The 24425-nt window shown below is 34.7% G+C and overlaps 1 protein-coding gene across 2 annotated transcripts in view; it reads left to right on the top strand.

The window, feature by feature from the left end:
- Window positions 1-24425, top strand: part of tex10 (testis expressed 10) — an 89994-nt gene that overhangs the window by 7552 nt on the left and 58017 nt on the right. For both annotated transcript variants that reach the window (XM_039737493.1, XM_039737492.1), the window contains exons 2-8: window positions 2142-2322; window positions 2852-3570; window positions 7329-7575; window positions 10974-11083; window positions 13420-13658; window positions 22203-22341; window positions 23662-23831. In XM_039737493.1, coding sequence (XP_039593427.1) covers window positions 2143-2322; window positions 2852-3570; window positions 7329-7575; window positions 10974-11083; window positions 13420-13658; window positions 22203-22341; window positions 23662-23831 — 1804 coding nt within the window. In that variant the 5' untranslated portion in view covers window position 2142. The remainder of the gene's footprint in view (window positions 1-2141; window positions 2323-2851; window positions 3571-7328; window positions 7576-10973; window positions 11084-13419; window positions 13659-22202; window positions 22342-23661; window positions 23832-24425) is intronic.

Here is a 24425-nt window from a genome sequence, read left to right as displayed (position 1 = left end):
CATTAACGCACACACCCATACTGTCAAAGGAACCAGTTTGAAATTTTCAGTTAACTTTACAGGCATCCATGGTGAAATGAGAGGAAAACTAGTAAACATAGGAAGAACATGCAAACAGGGTCTGTTTGGGGTTTGAGTCTAGAAAGTTGGATCTGTGATGTGGAAGCTTCAATGTGCTGCTGTGATCATGCATATAAATCACACTAGCCTTCATCCTTATTTGAAGCTGGGAAATCTCCTGAGTGGGTCCAATCCCAGAACTGTCCTTCCTAAAGGAGGGAAACCAAAAAAAAAAACTCAACCTTGATTGTGCATAAACATCATGGTACAATTTGTCTTTAAAATCTGAACTAAGGTAAACCCTTGTGCATTATTATAGTGTATTAGAAGTCACTTCACTTCACAATACATTGCATTGTAGAACTATAACAAAGATTATCACATGAGAAATATAAAATAGCTGACACATTTTATTTTAGTATTATAAATTTGTAACTTTATGCATGAAATATGTTATTTTTTAAAGAGTAATTTACTTTTGAGTTTTTTTTTTTGTTGTTTTTGGAAGGGAGCAACATCTGATGCACTTTTTCTGGTTTTATTACACTTCTGAATGTTTTTATTACACCAGGCCCAACACTATCAATAGCTTATTGTGAAAGTGCATGTTGCTCTAGATAACTGAAATGAATACTGGATTAACAACACTGAACTTGCTATTAAAAGTGGTAATTTTAAAGTCATTAAACAAATACAGGGAGGCATACCCACGGCATCACACTGCATTTGCCAGCTTGTGTTCTTCCCATAGTGCATGGTGCTGATCTAAAAGAAAATGTGACTCATCAGACCAGGCCACATTCTGCCAGTTGCTCCATGCTCCAGCTGTAATGCTCGCTGCAGGCACTTTCAACAGTGGATAGGGGTCGGCATGGGCACTGTGAGTGGTCTGTGGCTGTGCAGCAAGCCGCAATGCAATTTGTGATCTAACACCTTTCTCTTATGGCCAGCATTGTTTTTCAGGAATTTGTGGTATAGTAGCTCTTTTTTAGGATTGGACCAGACAGGCTAGCCTTCACTACATATGAGCATCAATGAGCCATGGGTGCCCATGACCCTGTTGCCAGTTCATTGGTCTGTCAGAAGTGGGATTGACTAATGGCTGCAATAACAAGGCTATGTAGAGCAATATTTTGTCATCCAAATATCTAATTTTGAAGTCCTCACAAGGAGCCAAGCTTTATATCTCTAGTAAATTGTTGTATTTATATGTGATTTCATTGCTTTTGGAATGTTTTTGTCACATACTGTGCCTGTGTCACTTGAAGTTCACTGTTTTTTTTTTGTTTTTTTTTTTTTTAACTTTTGTAGAAAGCAGCTCTGCACATGTAGAAAATTTTTGCTTCAGGAATCTCTCAGTTATGTAAAAGAGTTATTCCAATATTGATCATGAACTTGTAATCTGGCAGCTGGAGTATTTTGTTCTTTTCACTGAGCTTTTTGCTACTGATTGTGTTTTTTCTGAAAAAGTTGAGATACTGTACCACAGACCGTTGCACAAAGATGGAGACCTGTCACCTTCAGCATAAACTGAGCTGCTCAATAGGTTTGTCATCTACTGGACTTTGTAAAGATCACACTCATACTTGATCTTCGTGTAACTTGGTTTTCTTATTAGTACAAGTAGATTTATAAATATCGATAGAGCAGTGATCGAATTTGTTTACTTGTAGCCATGAGTTTATTCATAGATATGAAACCCTATAATAATATTCACTTAATACCCTGTCAATCTTTAAAGTCATGGAGTAGTCAATATAACAAAGTGTCATTTAAGTCAGCCCTCCCTGTGCAAACTGACTTTTCTAGACTGTGTCCAGGTAGTTGTCCAAGACCATAAAATGATGTCTGAAACAAATGAGATGGATATCTTCTGCTTGCTAAGTCATTTCCAATTTGATAAAGTCCTATTGGGAATCATATTAATTTTGTTTGCAGTTTTCACTTAAATATATTAGTCGCATGTCATCGCATGCTTTTCAGCCTGAAACTTTTTCTCTGTCCTGCTGTGTTGTGATAGTCATTGGAATGATTCTGATTTCTCGTAATGGTTTGAAAATAGCATTTTTTTTATCTTTTAGAATGACGAAGAAAAGAAAAAGACAAGATGACTTTCAGAAGGTTAAACTCAGGGTTGGCAAGAGAAAGGCTAAACCAGACAACACAACTAACGTAAATTTCAGGACAAAAGCCATTCACATCACTGAGCAGTTAAAGACTGATCAGTCTTTGCCTGTTACTCACAGGCAGCTGAATATCAAGGTAAGTGTGTTGCCTGAATGAGGAGACTCGCCTGACGTGTTTTTTTTTTTTTTTTTTATTTCTGTTTAAGAGCACTTAATATTTATTCAGTTTGTGCAAGTAATTGCTATTGTCTTATATAATGAATTTTGACATTTGCATATCTTATATGTTTGTTATTTTTATTGGCCAATATGAGGTTTTAATGTAGAGTTGTCTTTCATTTGATACCTACACCTCCTAAAAAGATTACAATATCTTAGCTTTCGAGACAACTCCGACCCTTTCTTTAGGCAAGGCTTAATCAATCACATCTTGCCTGAAGAAGGTGCCTGAGTTGCCTTGAAAGCTTGGATATTGTAATCTTTTTAGTTAGCCAATAAAAGGTGTCATTTTGCTTGACTTTTCACCACATTCATAATGATTAACATGGTACAACACCCTAGTATTAAAGTAAGTTATTAAAACAGGAATGCAAAGTTGGTTTATATGAGAGATTTATGTAATCATCAGTGTATTTGTGAGATATTAATCTCTTTATATCTTGCAGGACCTCCTGAGTCAGATGCATCATTGCAGTGCTGGAGTGAAGCAGAGTGCACTAGTTGGTCTAAAAGAGCTCCTCACCCAGCATTCCTCTGTGCTACAGACTCATCTTTCCAGCATTCTAAGTGAAGTAACAGCAGTCTTCACAGACAAAGACCCTCCTGTCCGCTCAGCTGCAATCCGTCTACTGCAGTCTTTGGCTGTTCGTATCCCTCCAAAGCATATTGCCCCTTTCTTCCCACTTGTGAGTGCTCACCTTTCTAGTGCAATGACTCACATCACAGAAGGTATCCAGGAGGATGCCTTAAATGTTCTGGACATCTTGCTTGAACATTACCCAGAACTTCTTACCAACTGTAGCAGTGTCCTTCTAAAAAACTTTGTGGAGTTAATTTCTCACCAGCGATACTCCAAGACTTTAAAAACCCCTGGATGGATACTCTCTGTGAACCCAGATCGTAAATACAGCTCCCAGAAGTGGCATTTGAGTATTCTGACTAGACTTTGTAAGTTCCTGCAAGCTCTAGTGGACCAGCAGTCTACAGCTGGGCAAAACTCTAGGGCACAGGCAGATACTCTTGAGATTGATGAAAGAAAGTCAAGTGCCTCACAGATTTCTCCATTAGACATTACCTGGGAAGAGCACAGTTTTGGAACAGAAGGGATCCAGCTATTTGAAAACTCTGGTTCCCAACCCAATGTGAAATCATGCTTCCAACTCAGGTAAATTAAAAAAAAAAAAAACTGGTAAATTATGTAGTAGATGGCTACTTAACTCTCCTTGTTTTCCCTCTTTCTGTCTGTTTTTTACACTTTTACTACCTTAAACATTTGTTTTGCTATTGCCAACAACATGCGTTTTTTTCCCCCACATACATACAGTAGGTACTGTACCTTTTCCAAGATAAAATAAGGTGTAATTTGATTAGCTTTCTTTTTGCTGAGGTCAGAGCAAAGTAGTGTCTTCACAATAAACTATTGTTTAATAAAGACATTATAAAAACAAAAAACAGCCCAGTCAAATTAAAGTAATATAGCGTGAAATAGAAAGTACAATAATATATTTGTAAACAATCCATTAATCTCGCCACTCATTCTAGTGAGAGAGCTATATGATTAGAGTTCCATCTAAAATGGTTCTTTATATAGGACAAAACATCAAATGAAATGAAAAGTTTCACATTAGTTCAGCATAGGCTTAATTTAGGATTACATTAATGAATTATTGCCATATTCTGAAAAACAATATTGAACAGATCCTTGTAAAGAGAATATGATTTTTTTTTCCAGTTTCAGGTAATATAAACCAGTACTTTCCCACTTTGTTTTCGGAGGAGGATCGAGGTTTCTACAAACTACTGAATTAAAAGTCTCAATATGTTATTTGAATGAGAAATTTTAATTTTTTAATTTTTTTCTATAAATATATTTGCAAATATTTAAGATACATTTTCTCACTTTGTCATCATAGGTTGAGTATACATCCATCCATCCATCCATTTTCTAACCCGCTGAATCCGAATACAGGGTCACGGGGGTCTGCTGGAGCCAATCCCAGCCAACACAGGGCACAAGGCAGGAACCAATCCTGGGCAGGGTGCCAACCCACCGCAGGACACACACAAACACACCAAGCACACACTAGGGCCAATTTAGAATCGCCAATCCACCTAACCTGCATGTCTTTGGATTGTGGGAGGAAACCGGAGCACCCGGAGGAAACCCACGCAGAAACGGGAGAACATGCAAACTCCACGCAGGGAGGACCCGGGAAGCGAACCCGGGTCTCCTAACTGTGAGGCAGCAGCGCTACCACTGCGCCACCGTGCCACCTGAGTATAGATTATGGGTAAAAATTGCAAATGTAGATTTAATTTCAAATTGGTTAAAGCACAATAAAGTGTATAAAAAGTAAAGAGAGTCTAAATGCTTTTTGAATACACTGTATATCTTGAGGTATGTGGAGGAGCACAAAAACTCTCAGATGTTTATAACAAATACCTGATTCTTTATATCTGTAGTAGTACAGTAACACTGTCAGCCATAACTATCAGTCAAACAAAAACAAAGTTAGGTTTTTATTTAGCCTATTAGGGTTAACTGTGCTATGAAGCTTTTTTACCTACAAAATGTATGTATACATCTGTGTGTGTATATGTATATCAAATTTGATAGACTCATTCTTTCACTCACTCATCAACAAAAATACTATTTCCTGTTTAGTTAAGAAGCTGCAATTTGGAAGGATGGTACATCTAGGGAAGTATGTATTCACTAAGAAAGGACATTTTGATAATATATAACTATATTTATATAGAGTTAATGTACCAACATTTAGAACTTAACCCCTAACCCGACAATAGAAAAATTAAATCCCCTAAAATCTCTGAAATTCTTTGACAGATTTGATTTAAATTCAGTAACATTATAGGAAAAGGAAAATTTTGTCATTTTTTTCCCAGTTATTTTATTATGCATTTATCTTGTTTGCTGTCTACAGTCAGATATGAAATGGAAGAAGAAAGTTTTGTGAAGCTCAAGGAAGATGCAAATGTGAATGGTTAGCAAGCTCACTGTAAACCTTGAGTGCCAGTGCTGTGGCTGTGTGTGGGTGTTACCTTCCTCGAAGCAAAAAGGGAAGTGGCAGCAATAGTGGTATCCTCTGATCCATGAGCAACATAGTGGCATCAACTTCAGAGTATTCAAAAATAATTACTTTCAATGCATACTCTTTTATATGTCTCTGATCTTTTTGTACATCATATAGAATAAAGCCTGATCAATACTACACCATTATATGAATGTGCATGAAAGCCCAAAGGGATCCCTCACCCCCTCTGTTCTTTGATTTTATATACAGGTAAGACCAAATGTGACAGTCATAGGGGAAGGAGGGGGCTAAGACCATGATACCTGCAAATCCCAGAAACTCCCCTGTACCAATGACGTCCGTTTAAACTTAATAGTTCCCTCATGAGCTATGTCATTTAAAAAATACATTCAACATTTACGGACTTTGAAAGGGGACTTACACCCCCAACCTCCAAAATCATTTGCATTAACATGCACATATGCTTACTTTAAACAGGGATGCCACACTCCTCCACTCTTCAAAATTCTTTTTGTTGATGGCTTAAATGGGCCAGCACTTTTCAATTTGTTTGCTTTTAATTACCAGCAATGTTTTATAGCATTATGTGTACTGTCAGCTTCAGTCTTTGGAAGCATAGCTGAAAGCTCCAAAGGGGTCTACATAACACTCACACTGTGCTCTTTGATCACAACACATTCATTTTGCAATACCTCAGCTCCAGTCTTTGATGGGGAAGCCACAGAAATTGTGTGTTGACCCTTGAAACTACTGCTCCACATTCATCGCTCTTCACATTAATGCATCAGTGTAGCACGTGGGGTACCATTGCTTATGTGTATCCACTTCAACCACTGCTTTGCATACGCATTTGCATCTGCCTACTTTAAAAAGGGACCAGGTACATCTGACGAAAAACATGTGAAGTGGTTCTGTACTTGAGTGAAAATGTAAACAAATAAGCATTGTAAACTAATAACAATATAATCCTAAGAGTTCCCAATAGTCCTACGGATTACTCATTTCAATTCAAAAGAATACATTTTTTTCTGTAAAATTGTGCGTTGTAATACCCATCAATAAAAGTCAAATCAAACTGATCTATTGCAGGAATGTTTTAGTCATGGGCAATTGATGCATCTTAAAGAGTAAGCAGCTCTGATGACATAATATTATCATTATTAAAATTACTTCTTATTTGATTGACACCTTTATTCAAGTGATTTACAACATTTTAGGTATGATAATTGGTTACATTTCTTTTGTTTTTCCAATGCGAGTATAGGTAGGTGACTTGTTTGAAACTTGTTTGTTTCTTCAGTTGAAAGAGATGTTTGCAGGGCAGTCTGCTTTCTCTTATTGGACATAAAGTGTTCCTTTATTGACAGTTAAAACTGACCAATCCAAAGTATGAATAGTTTGTCCCTGGAAGGGGAAATGCAAAGACAAGCTGGTAATTTGAAAAGAACATGTTTTTGTATAGCAGCAAATTAATAACTCTTGGTTCTTTGAAGACAAAATTCACATTTTTCATATCAATTTAATAAATTCAAATTATAATGCATATTCAAAATTCAGATAGAAATCTGATTGCCCTCCTCAGAAATAAATCCTTGTCCATTAAATAAACCCATCTGTCCATTATCCATACAGTTGAAACTACATCAGACTGTTCTGATAGTAGTGGGCACAAAGCACAAGTACATGGTCATCCTAATTTATTGCATCGTAATCCTGGGATTTTAGATGCCTAATAAAACAGTTAAAAGAGCTGATAGCTTTGTAAAGAATTTGATGGTCAAAGTGTAAGTCTTTTTTAAGAAGGTTTGCTTAAAAAGCTGCATGGGTTACCAGTATGTATTGTTTCTGACTCAATTATGTATTTTCCCAGAACTTCACTAGGACTGGTTACTGTTGCTGAAGAAGGGTTAACCTCTGCAGAGAGTCTGAAGAGTTTTATCCAGACTCTAATCCCAATCCTTTTCGAGTGCTGGATAGAAGCATGTCCTGAAGATCGAACTGGCACAACACCTGGCAATCTCCTAGATCCTGATTGCATTCTACTTCTTTACAATGTTCTCAGCATTATTTGTCTTCTTCGGCAACTGGCAACAACACAGAACCTGTTTCCAAATATGGCAAGTGCCCATGATGATTTTGACTTTTAACATAGAGTATTCTAGAATGCCTAGTGTTTCTATGTATTACTTCTTTATTTATGCCCTTATCAGTTTAAATCTACTGTAGATGCTCTCCTATCAGTTGCTAGTTTTGGGGCAAATTGTGCAAGACAAAAAAATGTGGACAGTTGTTTTCTGACCAGTTTTATAATCGGTATCAGTCATACTTGTATTATTAATATGCTGTTTTCTTGAAAATTGTATTGAAAGCCCTGAAGAACTAATTGTGTTATTTATTCAGATTATTAATTATACTCTTCATTTTTGTTATTTGCTTTATTAAGTTGGAGAAACACATTTTCTCTATTCCATCCATCCATTATCTAACCCTGCTGGAGCCAATCCCAGCCAACACAGGGCGCAAGGCAGGAAACATACCCCGGGCAGGGCGCCAGCCCACCGCAGTTTTCTCTGTTTTACTTGTTTAATGCTTTGTAAATTTGCCACTAAATATTTTTATGTCCTCCAATTTTAAAGTGCAACTCGAATATAGTTTGTCTAGATATGTTAATATTTTCCCAGAATTAGCATGACAATCTATGCATTTTCAAGTTTAATTTTAATTTGCATTATAAAACATAGGTATTATCACACCATATTCAAACACAGAATTACATTTAAAAAATATATACAGTTGGCAAAACATCAATAATCAACTTGTTTGTCATGTTGTCTTACCTTAAGCCATATATTCTGAATGGTTAAATAAAGAGCTGTCATCTGATCACCATTTAGGTAAGTGTAGATAGTCAAGATTATGAGATGTATAGACCTTTAAGATTTGGCACATATTGAGGGTGTCTTGGGATTGCATCCTGAAGAGATTTTCCTAAATTTCAGGGGATGTTCCCCCTTGGAATTTGATTGGAACTAAGTAGTGTTGAATACTATAAGGGGTTATGTCCTAGAGGCCATGGGTACCTGTCATAACAGCAGCCCTAGGAAACATTAGTGTATACTAACAGTGAGTGACTTAATCAAAGTAAACAATGAGGCTTTCTATACTATGTTACAATGTGCATTTCCAGATTTCACAGACAGAGCGCCTCATTCGCATAATGTAATTTTACCCATTAGATGGCAGCAGAATACTGTCATGAATGTTATTCATGCTTAATGCTGTAAAGCATACCATTGCATGTCACCCCTAGTCTTCCTCTGGCTTAATGGTAATTACATAGAATTCTGACCCTTAGTCATATCAAGATTGGTGTCTTATGTTATCCACAGAAGATGTACTACATTACCTTTCTTGTCTCCTGTTAAAATTTTACATGTCATTGCCATGTAACTGATCGACACTTTTCGCGTTAATTTGTATGACTTCATCATTTCTTGGTGCTGGGTTTGCCCGTGTAGTCATTTATTCTGTTGATAACCTTTCAGGATGAAATTCTTCAATTAGATTTGGACATTATAAGTCTTTTATTGGGAACTTAAAGTGAGGAAAACGTAAAATTTTATAAGAGCTGAGAGTGCAGGAACTGTGTCTGACAAAAGCATTCACACGAATGAGAGGTGAGAGGACCAAGGCCATGTTTGAAAATGGTTGAGAGGAGGGCAGGACTTGGAAAAAAATCCCTTGGCAATAGTCTTGTCTCAAGATTTTCTTTTATAATAGAGAGATATATTTATAGTAGACCTGGGAAAGTTAACACATTAATTTTTGCAATTAATTTAGCCAGTTTAACACGTTAAAAAATGTTGTTGCATCCAGGGCAGACAGAAAGGCGAGTGGGGGTCAAGGGGTGGAGGGGGATATTGGCAGTCCTAATGCAATACTAGAGAAAAGTAACACAGATAAAAAGTGTGCTTTTTTTTCTTTTCATTTTCATATTTCTGTAAGTAGATTGAGTCAAGGTCATACCACCTAAGAGCAAATAAGTTTTCTTTGAGTGGCAGTAAAACCAAAATTAGTCTCTAGTACCTCTGTATTTAACTTGCCACTCTGTCAGGTAGCTTGCCGTGCTGACTGCCCTAATATAATTCTACAAAATAGAAGTGTAATGATTATTCATTCCTACCCATTAATCCAGTTTGCATCTTTGTTAATTTATGCAAAGAACGCAGCATAACCACTTATGCAGTGCATGGTGTTAGTTATTAAGCAAGGTGGCAGCTACAGAGATCTTTTTTTTTAGCATGCGAGGAGCAAAGGCATAGGTAGAGCAGTGTTTTCCAAAAATGTTTCTGTGGTGACACTTTTTGTATCCCAAAAAATTAAATCTATACATCTGCTAAACAGTCCAAGGGTTCTTGACTAGCGGAAATGCCATCAACAAAATCAATTTGGAAATTGATTTTCACAGACACCGCACCTAGTGGGCACTCTGTCCCTCAGCTTTGATATTCGCTGGCAAACACGCACCCTGGCATCTGGACCCCTGACACTTCTCCTGCCTGCTAAAATGCACTCTCTAAGTGCTGTGTCCACAAAACAAATAACGGAGCTGCTTTTATGTCAGTTTCTCCAGGTAGTCCCATCCTCCTTAGACAGGTCTTTACAACCTGCCGAGGGTCTCTCTCTTCTCTCTCTCTCTCTCTCGGCTCAGCTCAGGATCCAGGGGCACTTCACTGTTGTTTTCACAGTGCACCAGTGTAGAGTACCACCACTTGTGTAGAGTATAATTATCAAGTTGTTGATGATGGTGAACAATAGAGGATGGTATTTGTGCAGTTTTACCACAATTTTAAAGTATGCCCATTTAGGAGATGCTTTATACTTTGAATTAAATCAGTCATCAACTGTGCATTCAAAATCTTCTCTCATTTTGATTGTTTGGTTTTACTTTGACATGGCTGTGTTTTATATACTAGGCCAATTTGAAAATTGCACAGAATTTTTTTTGTTATCTTTGTGTAGGTGCTTAATACATTGGCTTGTTTTCTTATTGTCTTCTTTTCAACCTACCATTTAAGAAGGCATTCAAATTCAGGTTGTACTTGCTTAAGTAGTATTTTGTTAAAAGTTCAGGTTTAAGGTCATTGTTTTAAGTTTAAGCTATGATATTAGTTTTTTTTTTCCATTTGTGTTGATTCTACTTTATTTTTGTGACTGCATATGTATTTACTTCATTATTTTAAGCCCTTTTTATGATTACATGTTTTGATGTTAGTTGCAGTTAACTGCGATTAATTACATACAATAATGTGATTAATTTTTTTATCAATTCCCAGCCCTAATTTATAGATAATTTATTTTAAGATATTGCTGAATGCTAATTTTACTTTCCATACAAGCATGTTAATTCCTGATTAACCCTTCTTTGCTTACTAGAAACCTAGGTAGAATATATTTTTATTTTCTGGCTATGGAAAAATTGTTAATTTTTTATTTTTTTATTTTTTAATAACAGGATACTTGGTTCCGAGGTAATTATCTGACCGATTTCAAGAATCGTTTCATGAAGTATTTTCCATACTCTCAGGTTGAAATCTCTAAACACAAAAAGAAGGGTGTCAAAAGGTATGTATTGAATAAGGTCAGGTTAAGTGTAGTTTTATCATGAACAATAACTACTTCTGCTTTTCCAAAATCAACATTTTCTGTAGCTGAACTACTGTTTCGGATTAGTGTTTTTTTTTGTACTTTTAAACCAAAAACCTTTCAGTGTAGCTATTTATTTATTTATTTTTTGCAAACTTTATGAGTTCTTTTTGTCTGCAGCCATGGGTTTGGCTATGTGCAGTAACCGTCATACTTATTTTACTTGTTACTAGACTGTGTCCACTTGACAATAGTACCAGCACTGGAAGTAGATTCAATACTAGTATATTACAGGTACTAGAAAGATTTTTATCTATCTGTCAATTTTCTGCAGTGTTTTTTTCTTTTTTTTTTTCTTCTTCAGTAGCATCACATGCCTCTGAAGTGTATACTGGAAACGGAGTACACAGGTAGTAGCTAAGCAAGAACATTTAGCACTACAGTAGCTTAAGCCGTATATTTAAAGTGGCTAAGTTTTCAGATATCAATCACTATTTTTTGGTGTAATCAGTGTTCATGTAGTGTTTTCTTTAATCATCTTTCTTGTAATGGAGAAGAAAAGCCTGAAATTTGGAGGATGTACACTGTGTGCACAATTATTGGGCAAGTCGGTATTCTGACCTTATTATCTACACATTTTCCAACACTAAACCATATAAACCTGACTGCTTATTGGATGTACAGTACTGTGCTACTACTGCTGCCCCGTACGCATTTTTACATACTGTAAAAGTTGAGAATAAACAAGTGAGTGGGGAGAAATAATTTGTAACTTAGTTGCCTATTTTCCCTGAAGAAAACAAAATTTGTTTTAACATTTAGGTTTGATATAAAATATATAAATTTGTATTGAAAGAGAGCACGTATTAGTTCAGCAATAAAGTGAGTCCTGAGGAATACCATTTGCCTAATAATTGTGAATGAAGTATAGTCTTCTGAATGGATAGCTCTCTTGAAAACCTTTCTTTGAATAGCATGTGTACATCTGTATATGTGTTTTTATAAATGAATAAAATATACTGTATGCATGTGTATACAGTATCTTCGGGCTGTTTAATAAAGACCAAACATATTTATAAATACTTAATTTCAGCTGATACTTTGCTAAAGTAATACATAATTAGTCTTCTGTTGACATTTACATTTTCTTGTTAGGCTAGTTCTAGACAGAGTAGACTAGTTGCTGAGTTGTTTGAAAAGCACAAAGGTGTGTACATTCAATTCCAACTACTAAGCGACTTCATTTTCCCTTTCTCACATTGTAGAAATATGGAAAATGTGAAATATAAATAAGTGTGATTTGTGTGAGTTAAAGTTTTGTTATTTTAAATCTGAAATAAGCATAAAGTATTGGTGAGCCATAAATCATATAGAATAAAACTGTTAGCTAAATATATATGGTGTTAACCAAATATTACCTGTGCAAGAAAAGGTTATTTTTTTTTTCTATTACTGCACTATAAAGTATGTGACAATAGTGCAGAGACAATATTTACTTTATTTCTGGCAACCCTTAGAATATAAACATATTGCTTTTTCCCTTCTAAATGTCATTTGGTGTTTTGCTGTATCTCATTTATGTAAATATTTGGAATTTTAAGTCTAAATTTAAATGTAAGTATATTTGCCATTTATCCAATTAAAAAATGACACTATTATTTAGTATGGTGGATTTATTTCAACTTCTTTAGAACAGTAATACTTGAACAGTCACTGGAAAGCCTTGAGGATGGCAAGGATCCCCTGTAAAATGTCTCTTAAGCTGTGCCAAATTTCTAACATTAATTCAGCTTGCTTGATTAGTGTTAAATGTAAGCCCATGGAGGGGTTAGCTGAGAATTGGCCTGTGTCTGTTGCACATAAGATTTTGGCATATTTATTTATATAATTTAGGCTGTATATTTTTTAATTAGTTGTTAATTTATGGCTTTTGGAAAACTCTCTTTAGCTGCAATCCATGCTATATAAATAGTGTATGAAAATAAATTGATCTACATTCATTCTGAACCTATACATTGTAGTTTTGCATAATGATGTACTGGTTATCATAATTCTGATTTTGAACACATTTAACACCAGTCACATTCTAACCAATGTATTGGTATTTTCAATTGTGAATGGCAAAGAATGACCTACATTTTGTAAAACCCTGTTTATCTGTCCTTCACCATGTTTTTGTATTATTAGATTTAATAGGAAGAGGATTAAGGCTTAAGAAAATACTTTAACCGCGATTATTTAGGTAGAATCTTTGTACAAATGGCTTGATTTTTGTACTCATTTTTGTTCTCATTTGTTTCTCTCTCTCTTTCTAGTGGTAAATCAGCTTCTGGCTCTCTGGCTGTTGTGGATACCCTAAGCTTGAACCTAATGGTTTGCAGAGTAATGGTGCCAATGACGAATTCTGCTTTGGTGCAGCAGGACTCTGTGTGGCTTTCACCAATTCGTATGTTTGTGACACAGAATCTGTCATGTGATAGCAAACTAACTACGAAACAGCTGACTGGGTTGTTGCAAGTAGTCTGGAGGCTTGCTGTCACTCAGAGGAACAAAGGTTGGGATAAACATTAGAGATGTATAGTTTGAAGATATGCTTTCATTTTTTTTTTTTTTTTCTTCCAAAACAACTTAAAAAAAAATGTGCACTAAAGAGTTCTTTCTATATTATAATCAGAATCAAATGCTACTGGATATTACATTTTTTAAACAGTTACGTGGCAGATCCGTTTTACCTTCTGAATTGCTAGTATGGATTTGTATTAGTCTAATCAAATAGTATTTGGTTCTTTTTAGATATTCGTTGTGAGTGCTGAAGTCGAAAAACAACGAGATAAACACCAATTTAAGCTAAAAAGCAATTTCTTTAATATTTATTCTTGGCGAGTTTAAAAGAAAAACTGCAAGACTGCCAGACCCCCCCAGCTCAGATCAACTCATTTGAGTTTGGTCAGACTAACCTAAAAGAAAAAAAATTCTCTCTTTTATAACCTAGCTTGTTCATTAGCCAAAGAGAGAACAGAAAAAAACATAACAGTTCATTTTGCGGTCATACATAGATTAGGGTTGCATCTTAATTTATGACATACAGGAGTATAGAAAAACAAAGGACTACCAGGCACTCTTATTCCAAAGGAATGTGCCCTTGTCAGTAGACACACACAAGCCCAATTTAAGCAGTTTTCTTAAAGTTCATTGCATTAGTTATAAAGAGATTACATTCTTATAGCTTTAATATCTTCATTAGATTATTTGTTTGGTTAGATTAATAATCCTTATTTATTAATTAATAAATTACATTTTTATCTTATATTTTTAAGCAAGAATAAAGAAAAAGATCACATTGTTTTATAATATCACAGGGTGTTCTGTTTATATCAAGAGGTCAGCATTTTCACATGAAAGAATGTAAGCCAGTCTCTCATTCTGTGCATAAACTTAATTCCTTTCCTACCTAAATGAAGATCAAATCATATAGTAGTATAAAATCATATAATTCTCTAGAGCATGATTAGTACAAAATACAGTCATTGGTATTTTGTGAGTTAAAATACTTCTAATCATCTGCGGTGCGCTGACACCCTGACTGGCTGGGATTGGCTGCAGCAGACCCCTGCAACCCTGCAGTTAGAATATAGCAGGTTGAATAATGGATGGATAGATGGATACTTATAATCATTACAGTTAATACTGTTTTTTCTACTTTCTCATAGTGAAAGCCCTCTTTGAATCAGATACCACCATGCTCTCCAAACTCCCCATGCAGAATGATAAACACTAAGGAAAAATTAACTTAATAATGTACAAATTTTCTTTCTGTCCTTTTTTCTTGCTGGCATCTTTCTGTTAAATTAGTCAAAATAAAAGTAACTTCACACTGTTAGAGTAAATTACAGATTGAAAGGAAAGCACTGGGAGATTGGTTGGTATGCTACAGTAAGTGTGAAAATGGCATTTATTAGGAATCCAGTTTTAGCATTAACATGTATGATAAGTTAATAGTGAGGAACACTTTAATTCTCTTTAACATAGCACTGAACATACTTTATCAACTCTCTGCTTATGAACTGCTAAAGTCAACTTTAATGGTAAATTAAACATTAATAAAAGTTAGAGGGAAGAACTTCCTTTTTCCTTTTTGTGGAGAAATTATTTCTGTTGCCAGTGAACTTGTGTAAATTTGGCCAGAAATACAATGAGAAAAAGAAATTTTGTACAAACTCAGAACAGTTGTTCTTTCAAAAAAAAAAAAGTTCTACTTTATTTTAGCTTTTGCTTCTAGCAATCATCTTCCAATTTTTTATGGAAACTTGTAGCAAATGGGGAATTTTATTATATCACCCTTTCCTAGCTAACCGTAATTCATAATAATAAAATATAACTTTTTAAAGCTCTAATTATTTAACCAACATTTACTAAATTATATGTACTAAGTCATAAAATGCTAAAAGTGTTGTATCATCTTAAGCAAGTGATAACTGAATTGTGTTGATTCCGTGAGGTGCAAGACTTATAGTAACAAGATAAAATAGTAACATATCTAAATGTACGTAAGTCGCCATGTCTGCACTTCTTTTTCTTTCGGCTGTTCCCATTAGGGGTTGCTACAGTGCATCATCTTTTTCCCATATATTCCTGTCCTCCTCATTTTGCTCTGTTACATCCATCACCTGTGCGTCATCTCTCTCCACATCCTTAGGCCTTCATCTTTTCTTCTTGCCTGGTAGCTCTATCCTTCGCATCCTTTTCCCAATATACACAGCATCTCTCTTCTGCACATGTCCAAACCAACTGCAATCTCGCCTCTGTGACTTTGTCTCCAAACCGTCCAACTTGTGTGGACCCTCTGTTAAAGTTATTTTTTCGGAAAGGCTGTTGGCTGTGTGTCTTATGGGAACGTTTTGAGTCTTTATTCTCACCATTTCCATCTGTTACTCTTCATCTATGCATTAGCATGCATTGGCTATTGTTGTACACAGTAAGGCTACAAACAACATATATTTTGATAACTGATTATTCTGATAAACATTAGAACCATTAAATAATTATCTGAAAATTTTAAATTATATCTGGCTTTTAATTTACACCCGGAGCTCTTTGCTTATTGTGAAAATATATGTTATCAGAGATAACTAAAATTAATGCTGTATTAATTTCACTAACCACGCCCTTAAAATGGCAATTTTTAAAGTAATTAAAATAAACAAAGGGGGAATGTTGCATATGACTGTTATTTTTCATGAATGTGTCATTGTTAAAGGACAAATTAAACTGGCATTTGCAACAAACAGAAAGGTATGCCTGGAGTTTTACTAATGGCACCTAGGTACAACACCTAAAGTTTGTGATCAACAGTGTTATAAAGAGACTTTTACATCTTCTACATAATTCAGTTGAGATCTGACTGGTATATTTAACACAGCACAAAGAAGGAAACAGAGTTGTCCTGTTAAATGTACTGTATTTATATGAATAATGGTTAATCACAAGTCCTGACATGATCCTGCATTGGCCTAGCAGCACTAGAGCAGTTTCTTATGAAATACTGGTCAGAAGGGCATTTCAGGTTTTTGTTATATTTTCAAAAATCGAGAGTTATCCAGTCATAACAAAACTGTTTTACCCATGTAGAACATTTTGTGGTCTAGTCATACTTTGGAAGTTGTCTGCCTATTGTTTGCTAACACCAGAGAATAAATTGCATAAGGCACACAGGAAGCCTTAGATTCCAGACAATTGAGAGAAGAGATTTTTTTTTATTTAAATACATGAAATTAAGTAATCTATAGCAATGCATGTCCTATAATGGATAGTATATTTGTTGCAGCTGTTCAATGTATATTACCGCGTGTGTATTGCAGAAAATGCATGCTATATTAGTAGCAGTTATCAAGGTGTACAGAAAGGGATACAACTAGGACCCAGGCAATTTATACCATGATATATACTGAAACTGTGAGAAGTTTTAATTATATTGTAATATAAACTTTTCATATGTCATACTTTCCATTCGAGCTAATACTAGGTTATTCAACTTGCTTAAGTATTGAAATGAGGAAAATCAGTTTACTTCTGATATAAAAGGTATTTGTCAATATACTCTTGTACAGTTTGATACAACTTTAACAGTCTGTTTTGACATGATTTTGAGAAGATTACCTAGAGCATATAACTTTTGTTTTTCTGTCTATTTATTAATTTCACACCTCCAAGCACCATATTTGTCCTTTGGTTGTGAATTACATTTTGGCCCATGTATTTAGTTTTGTTTTACTTTAGATATCTATTTAAAATGTGGGTTTATGATTTTTATATAGTGAATGAAAAAAAATATTAGTTTTAAAATGTATAGTGCTGCCTTTAAGGTTTTGACAGTTGAATGATGCACAACCAATACAGCAAACTCTTGAACTGAAGCAGCTCACTTTAACAGACTTCATGTGCAACAGACAAATTCAACACAGTCATAGGTTTGTGCCAATGTTAATCAACAGATATTTACCCCGACAATCTGTGTTGTCTGTCGGCTTGCAAATGTGTCTTGGAAAATGTCTTTAAACTCTTCTATTAAGGTCCTATTTTATTATTTGGGGAGAATTCCGGCAGTATGGAAATGAGGGAGCTTGATTAAATATTATTTTTAAATAAAAAAATAATAATTTGCAAAGGTTAACTTTTTACCTCTCTTTTTTCTGGTTCTTGTCATCTGCTGATGTTTTGCTCTGACATTTCATCAGAATCACCATAAAATATTTATGGTTAGACCTCAGATGACATCTTCAGAGATTCATTCTGCTGAATTTGCATTCTGTGCATTTTAGTAATAATTTTCAAACACTCATTTTAAAGCAGTTTATGTTGTGAAATTATGTTTTGCAGAAAGAGAGAACCAAAGAGAGAATTTTGACTTTTTAAAAATGAAAGTTTATTAAGCAGAAACTGACTGGCATTCAGGGGGCTAGTAAAAAGAGTGGCTGCTAGACAGGCAGGGGTCTGAGCACATTTAATCATGAGCACCAAATACCCAAACTAAAATGAAACCAAACTTCAAGTCAAAAGCAATTCATTCTCAAATAGTCCTTAATATAACTGATTATGCTTTCCTTCACTAACACAAGTATTTTGTTCGATACAAAGTTTGGATAAACCAGTGAGTGTGTCCTGCCATCTTTGTGGAGGAATGTAATGATGTTACAGTTAACCTACCACATGACCAGCAATGGAGTTAATTGCTACAAACAATATGTCAGCGCCCACACAGTCAGCTTGCAAAATGTTAACACTCATTGAACAAGTGCAAACAAATTGGCAACAAAATTGCAACAGAAAAAAAACATAAATATACATGCTAATACATCCAAAAAATAGAAGAAATTGGGATGATGGCAAATGCATTTTAACTGCTTCAACTTGTAACCTTTTTTTTTACTGGTTAGCATTGGTGCAGTACAGTCTGGCAAAATTCAGGTTGTAGATAAATACAGGACAGCACACTGGCTGCAAAGAGAACTGTGCAAATCTGTCTCTATTGGTACAGTCATGTCAGTTTTGCTAAAATGCTTCCAGACACTGCAGGAGCATATGTTTTGGGACAGATCAAACCAAACCTTCTGTTTCTCCCTTTTTGGGAACCACTAAATCCTCCATCTAAGCATTTTTAGATAGAATACTTTTTTTGACTGTTTGAATGTTTTTCATTTGACTAGTGCACACATTACTGACATTTTCAAGACTTTATGCATGTGGTTCCTTTTCTGTATTAATGCAGTATGTACTTTCATCAGCTTTAGATAGATCGTACTTTATTTGTCATTTAGTGCAAAAGTGTGTGGTGTTGTTGCTTAGGGAATGGTTTGTGTTTATGTATTAGTTTCCTTCTGTCTTGAAAGGGTCTAATGCTAATATTTATTTCTCTTTCCATATTGAGCTGAAGGGAGATTATAGAATAGTTTGTGGTTTTTAATTTTTATTTTTAATTTCTTACTGTAAATGTCTCAACAATAGCTGTATGGATGGTCAGTTGTAAAACAGACTGTCTATCATACCTACATACTACCTTGAAAGTGAATGTTGTGCTTAGGTTATATTGCTGTAATTATTTTATTTTTGTGATTTGCATATAAAATGCATTTCATTTTACTGAATGCTGAACATTGTTCTCTTTTATAAAACTGTGCTAGGATTGACCAGCACCTATTACACTGTTAATTGTCTCTGCAACAATCTCTCCTGCAGTCAAACCATTTCTTTCCTGTTGTCTCCCTATGTAGTGTTGTTTTGGTTTCATGTATACAGTTTTTCTACCATCATATTAATTTTTTCAAGCAAATTGTGGTTGCAGTATGAAACAGAAGGACAAAAGGTCACTATATTGTACACATTACTGATGCTCTGTGTAAGAAAGGTCAGAGCCGACTATACTTTCTTAGAAGGTTGGCGTCCTTCAACATCTGCAATAAGATGCTGCAGATGTTCTACCAGCCGGTTGTGGCGAGTGTCCTCTTCTACGCGGTGGTGTGCTGGGAGGCAGCATAAAGATGGACACCTCACGCCTGGACAAAATTGTTAAAAAGGCAGGCTCTATTGTAGGAGTAAAGTTGGACAGTTTAACATCTGTAGTAGAGTGACGGGCATTAAGCAAACTCCTGTCAATCATGAAGAATCCACTGAACAGTGTCATCTCCAGGCAGAGGAGTAGCTTCAGTGACAGACTTTTGTCACTGTCCTGCTCCACTGACAGACTGAGGAGATTGTTCCTCCCCCACACTATGCGACTCTTCATTTCTACCCGGGGGAGTAAATCCTAACTTTACTCAAAGTTATTGTCTGCTTTTACATGCATTTTTATTACTCTTTAATATTGTGTTTTTTTTTATGTGTATACTGCTGCTGGATTATGTGAATTTCCCCTTGGGATTAATAAAGTATCTATCTATCTATGGTACTATGTATGGTGTTACATAATAGTGATTTCTGTCTTAAATCAATGGATACATTATTCCAAAGGGACTGTGTACTGTGGACTACATGCAGGTTTTGACTGTTGATTAGCATTTCATATACTGTTTATATTATGTGGAAATGTATCCTTTTTTTCTTATTATACTTGAAGCTTGGTGTTTTAAATACTGTACTCCTGAAAGGGGTGATTTAAATTAATAATTGGAAGCAGGTGGGAGAAATTACTCTGCAAAATCATGCAGGTGATACTAACTTTTATATTATTAATCCTTGAATACACTCTTGTGTCTGAGCTGGGTTCTGTACTTTTGAGTTACTTATTCTGCTAACTAAATCGTCATATAATCACAGTATTTATAGTTTACAGTGGCAAGAAAAAGCATGTGAACCCTTTGGAAATATTTGCAAGCATGAGTAAATTTGTCTTAAGATATTGTCTGACCTTCGTCTAAGTTGCAATAATAAACAATCTGATTTAACTAATAACACAAGTTATTGTATTCTTGCACATATTGAATGCAGTATTTAAACATTCACAGGTGTAGGTTTGAAAAAGCATGTGAATCCTTAGGCTGATGACTTCAACAGAAGCTAATTTAAGTCAGGGTTTAGCAATTCTTCAGTCCAATCAATAAAGCACAATTGGAGTTGTGGTTCAAAGATATTTTTACCAATAAAAAAAGGACGCAAAATACTTTGAGTTTGCTATTCACAATATGCATCTGCTGGTGTGAAGAATGCCTCACAAAAAAGATCCTCTGAAGATGTATTATCAAGAATTTTTGATTTTCATAAATCTGGAAAGAGTGACAAAGTAATTATAATAATTTTAAATATTTAGCAGTCCACAACTACAAACTCTTCATAAATGGAGACGATTTAGTACTGTGACTGTTCTCTGTATAAGTGGGTGCTCAGCCAAGACTGCACTAAAGGCATGCCACAGAATGCTTAAAAAAACAGAATAATAACTAAAGTCTTGAAAGAATCATTGGAACAGGTTACCATTTCTATTCATTAGTCTATCATACAGAAAACATTGAACAGTAATGGCAGGACACCAAGGAGGAAACCAGTGCTCCAAAAAATACATCCCTGCACGCTGACATTTGCCAAAGACCACTGAGGAGAAAATGAATTCCCAAGTTTATCTGACACAATAATATCAGGATGGCTGTATGCCAGCTGAAGATCAGCAGAAGTTGGGTGATGCAGTAGGACAATTAACCTAAACATCAAAGTAAATCTTCTATAGAATGGTTTCAAATAAAAGAAAATTCACATTTAAAGTGGCCCAGTTAGTGCCCAGACCTTTACATAATAGAGATGCTATGGATTGACTTCAAAAGAGCAGTTCTGTAATTAAGAATGGTCCCAAAGCACTTGTTAGAGGTTAATATCATCAAAGGAGGCTCAACCAGTTATTAAAACCAATGTTAACTTTCTTTTTTCCACTGTACACTGAATGTTCACTGAGTGTATTCAGTTAAGGCATGAAAGATTATAAGTGTTTGTGTGTTACTGGTTTAAGCATATTGTGTTTATTTATATATGTGACTTAGATGAAGATCAGATCATATTTTATGACCAATTAATATGCAAACCCAGGCAATCACAAAGAGTTCACATACTATTTCTTGCCACTGCAAATCATTCTTATAAACTCTTCAGTTTCTTCCTGTTTGTAGAACTTGTGTTTAAATAATTGCAGGTATTTACAGTGGTAAATGTCACTCTAATATATTGAATGATCAGTCTCCAAACATGCCACCTAAGAAATTTCCTTTCAGATTTAGTCACAATACATAGATGAAAGTTATATATGGAGTAGCTGAAATACCCAGCGTTTTCTAGGAAAAATAAACTTCAAAAGCACATCTAGCAAAATGTCTAATTAGCAGGTTAATTTTATGAAGTTAAAGCTGCTATCTTTGTTAGTATTTTATATTTATTTTGATTTAATATATAAATTGTTCCATAAATAATTTTTATATCTAAGAAATATGCATATCATTGGCAAATAGTGTCCTGTTAAACTCCCTAATTTACCATTAAAATCATTGTATTTCATTTTTATACTATATATACAGTAAGTAGTTTTAGTATTAATTAATATTTATTTGCTCTGTGTCCATTTCAGCTGTCACAGAGGAGCTGTTACGTGCAGTTCAACTTCAGTACCAGCAGAGAAGCCTGATTATGCCTATCCGTATCCTTCTGCTCCGTTTCTTTAGAGCTTTGTATCTCCTAGAGAAGGAGGCTAATCCACAAATTGCCAAGTAAGTACATTTATTTTGTGTTTTTTGGTTTAATATTTTAGCTTTTAATTATTTCTTGTATTCCTTTATCATTCACACAATTTTGAAATAGTCATATATGCTTTTTTGAATGTGGCAGATATTTGTCTTTTGTAAATACAGTATGTCTGGTTTATTGTTTTCATTCTCTAAATAAAGGAGAAATACTGTCTTTTGTAATTGCACGTTTATTTTTTCGTTGGTATTGCTTTGTGAGTATTTTCCTGACATAGTATTCATAATTTATTATTTTTCTCTTCTAATGTTTGTTTTCTTTTTGGCTGTTGTTTGTCTGCTTCTACGTTGAGCAGTGATTAGTTACAACAGTTACATCTTCAATGTTTAAGGGCAGTCACGGCACACTACGGTGACCATCAGTCTGTGCTGGAAAGTCGTTACATAGTCACGTAATTTCAGTTGCCTTGTAATTTCCAGTTGTGTAATTTGACGTATGACAAGATCACCAATTACTGCAATTGTCAAGTTTCACATCCTATCAGTCCAGAAGTTCTGTAATGTGACGTTAGCTTTAAGTGCTCGGATTGGCAGTTTATATACACATCTCTGAAACTTTCAGAGTATGTGTTTACTCTGACCATTCGTATATATAAGCCAAGATCATCTGATGAAAGCACTTCTTATTGCACTTCTTTTATGTGATAAATTTTTATTAACATAAATGAATCACTGCAAAACAAGAAATATTGTACTTCTGTTAATGAGCGCATATTTAGCACTCTGCATGTAAAACTCATTTTAGTCTTCATATTCAAATTCATACTGGATACTTACTTCCTATGTTTTCTTAATCTGTGCTGCTTATTTTTTATTTTACATTATTCTGTTATATAATAGTATTTCCTTTTTGATTTGAGTCTAAGTACTGTTAATGATTTTGTATATAATTACAATCATATTCTTTTTTTTTTATTGCCTTATTAGTTATTTATCAAAACCATATTGCCATTCTTTCTTTAAAAGGAGTATATAAAGTATCAACAAGTGAATGCTTAAACTGACTATTTCAAGATTCAATTGCAATGAAATTAATTATTGTTGAATCCTAAATTTGCAAGAAGGTAGATCAATTCATATTTTTGTTTAATCTGAAAGCCTATTTTAATTTCATGATGTATGTTATCGTATGAGCCATAACTATTTTGTAAGACAATTATTTATTGGGAAGTATACGATTAGGTTTTTAACTTTCGGTCCTAAACAACTGCCTGTTTTCATTACTGATTTACCAGGTATCTTTTATACTCTATGGGATTATCTTACCTTGCAATTTGTTTTCATCAGGAGCAAAGTGCTTTCTCGGTGGTTGGCAAAACTGCCCTTGCAATTGGCCCAGCTAGGAGCACGAAATGCACAGTTGTCAGCCCACCTAATTGAAATCATCCATGCAGCTGCTTCACGAGCTAACAAGGAACTTTTGCAGGGTCTGCAGGCACAGATCTGTCATTTGTATGGTAAGCATAACATCTTCCATTTTCAGTAGACAATATCGCCAAAAAATAAAACATTTAATATTAAACATTTTATGGGCAGGTAAAAACAATGCAGAATATATTTGTAATATTTCCAGGATATAGATGTATGAATTAGAATTTGATGAAACTGTTTTTTTTCCTTTTATTTATGCAAAAAAATCTGATTCTATGAAGGTAACATCCTTCTGCCTTTTGTGTCAACCTTTATTTCCAATTACACATCAGGTTGCACGAAAAATGAAAGCATGGTCAAATTATTGGTTTTCTCAAACAGTTTTAGAAATGGTGGGTGCACTGAATGTATACTGTATGTCAATATTTAGATCTGTATAGTACTATTTTTGGACAAGCTATTGAAGCTGCTTACCGTGAACAAAAAAATTTAACATCACTAATGAAAGAAACTGCTTTTTAGCAGATCAGGGGCATATGCTCACTTCCAATAATCACAAACTGTAAAAAGTTGTTTTTTTTCTCGGTGTCATCAGCTGATTTTAAAAGAACGTGTGTAAATACTGGTGCCAGTTTCACCGACTCACATTACAAGTTGAGGTTAAAGGTACAGTGTTACAG

The sequence above is a fragment of the Polypterus senegalus genome, chromosome 15 (assembly GCF_016835505.1).
Source record: "Polypterus senegalus isolate Bchr_013 chromosome 15, ASM1683550v1, whole genome shotgun sequence".
Taxonomy (NCBI): domain Eukaryota; kingdom Metazoa; phylum Chordata; class Cladistia; order Polypteriformes; family Polypteridae; genus Polypterus; species Polypterus senegalus.
This window is presented reverse-complemented; position numbering and strand designations above follow the sequence as displayed.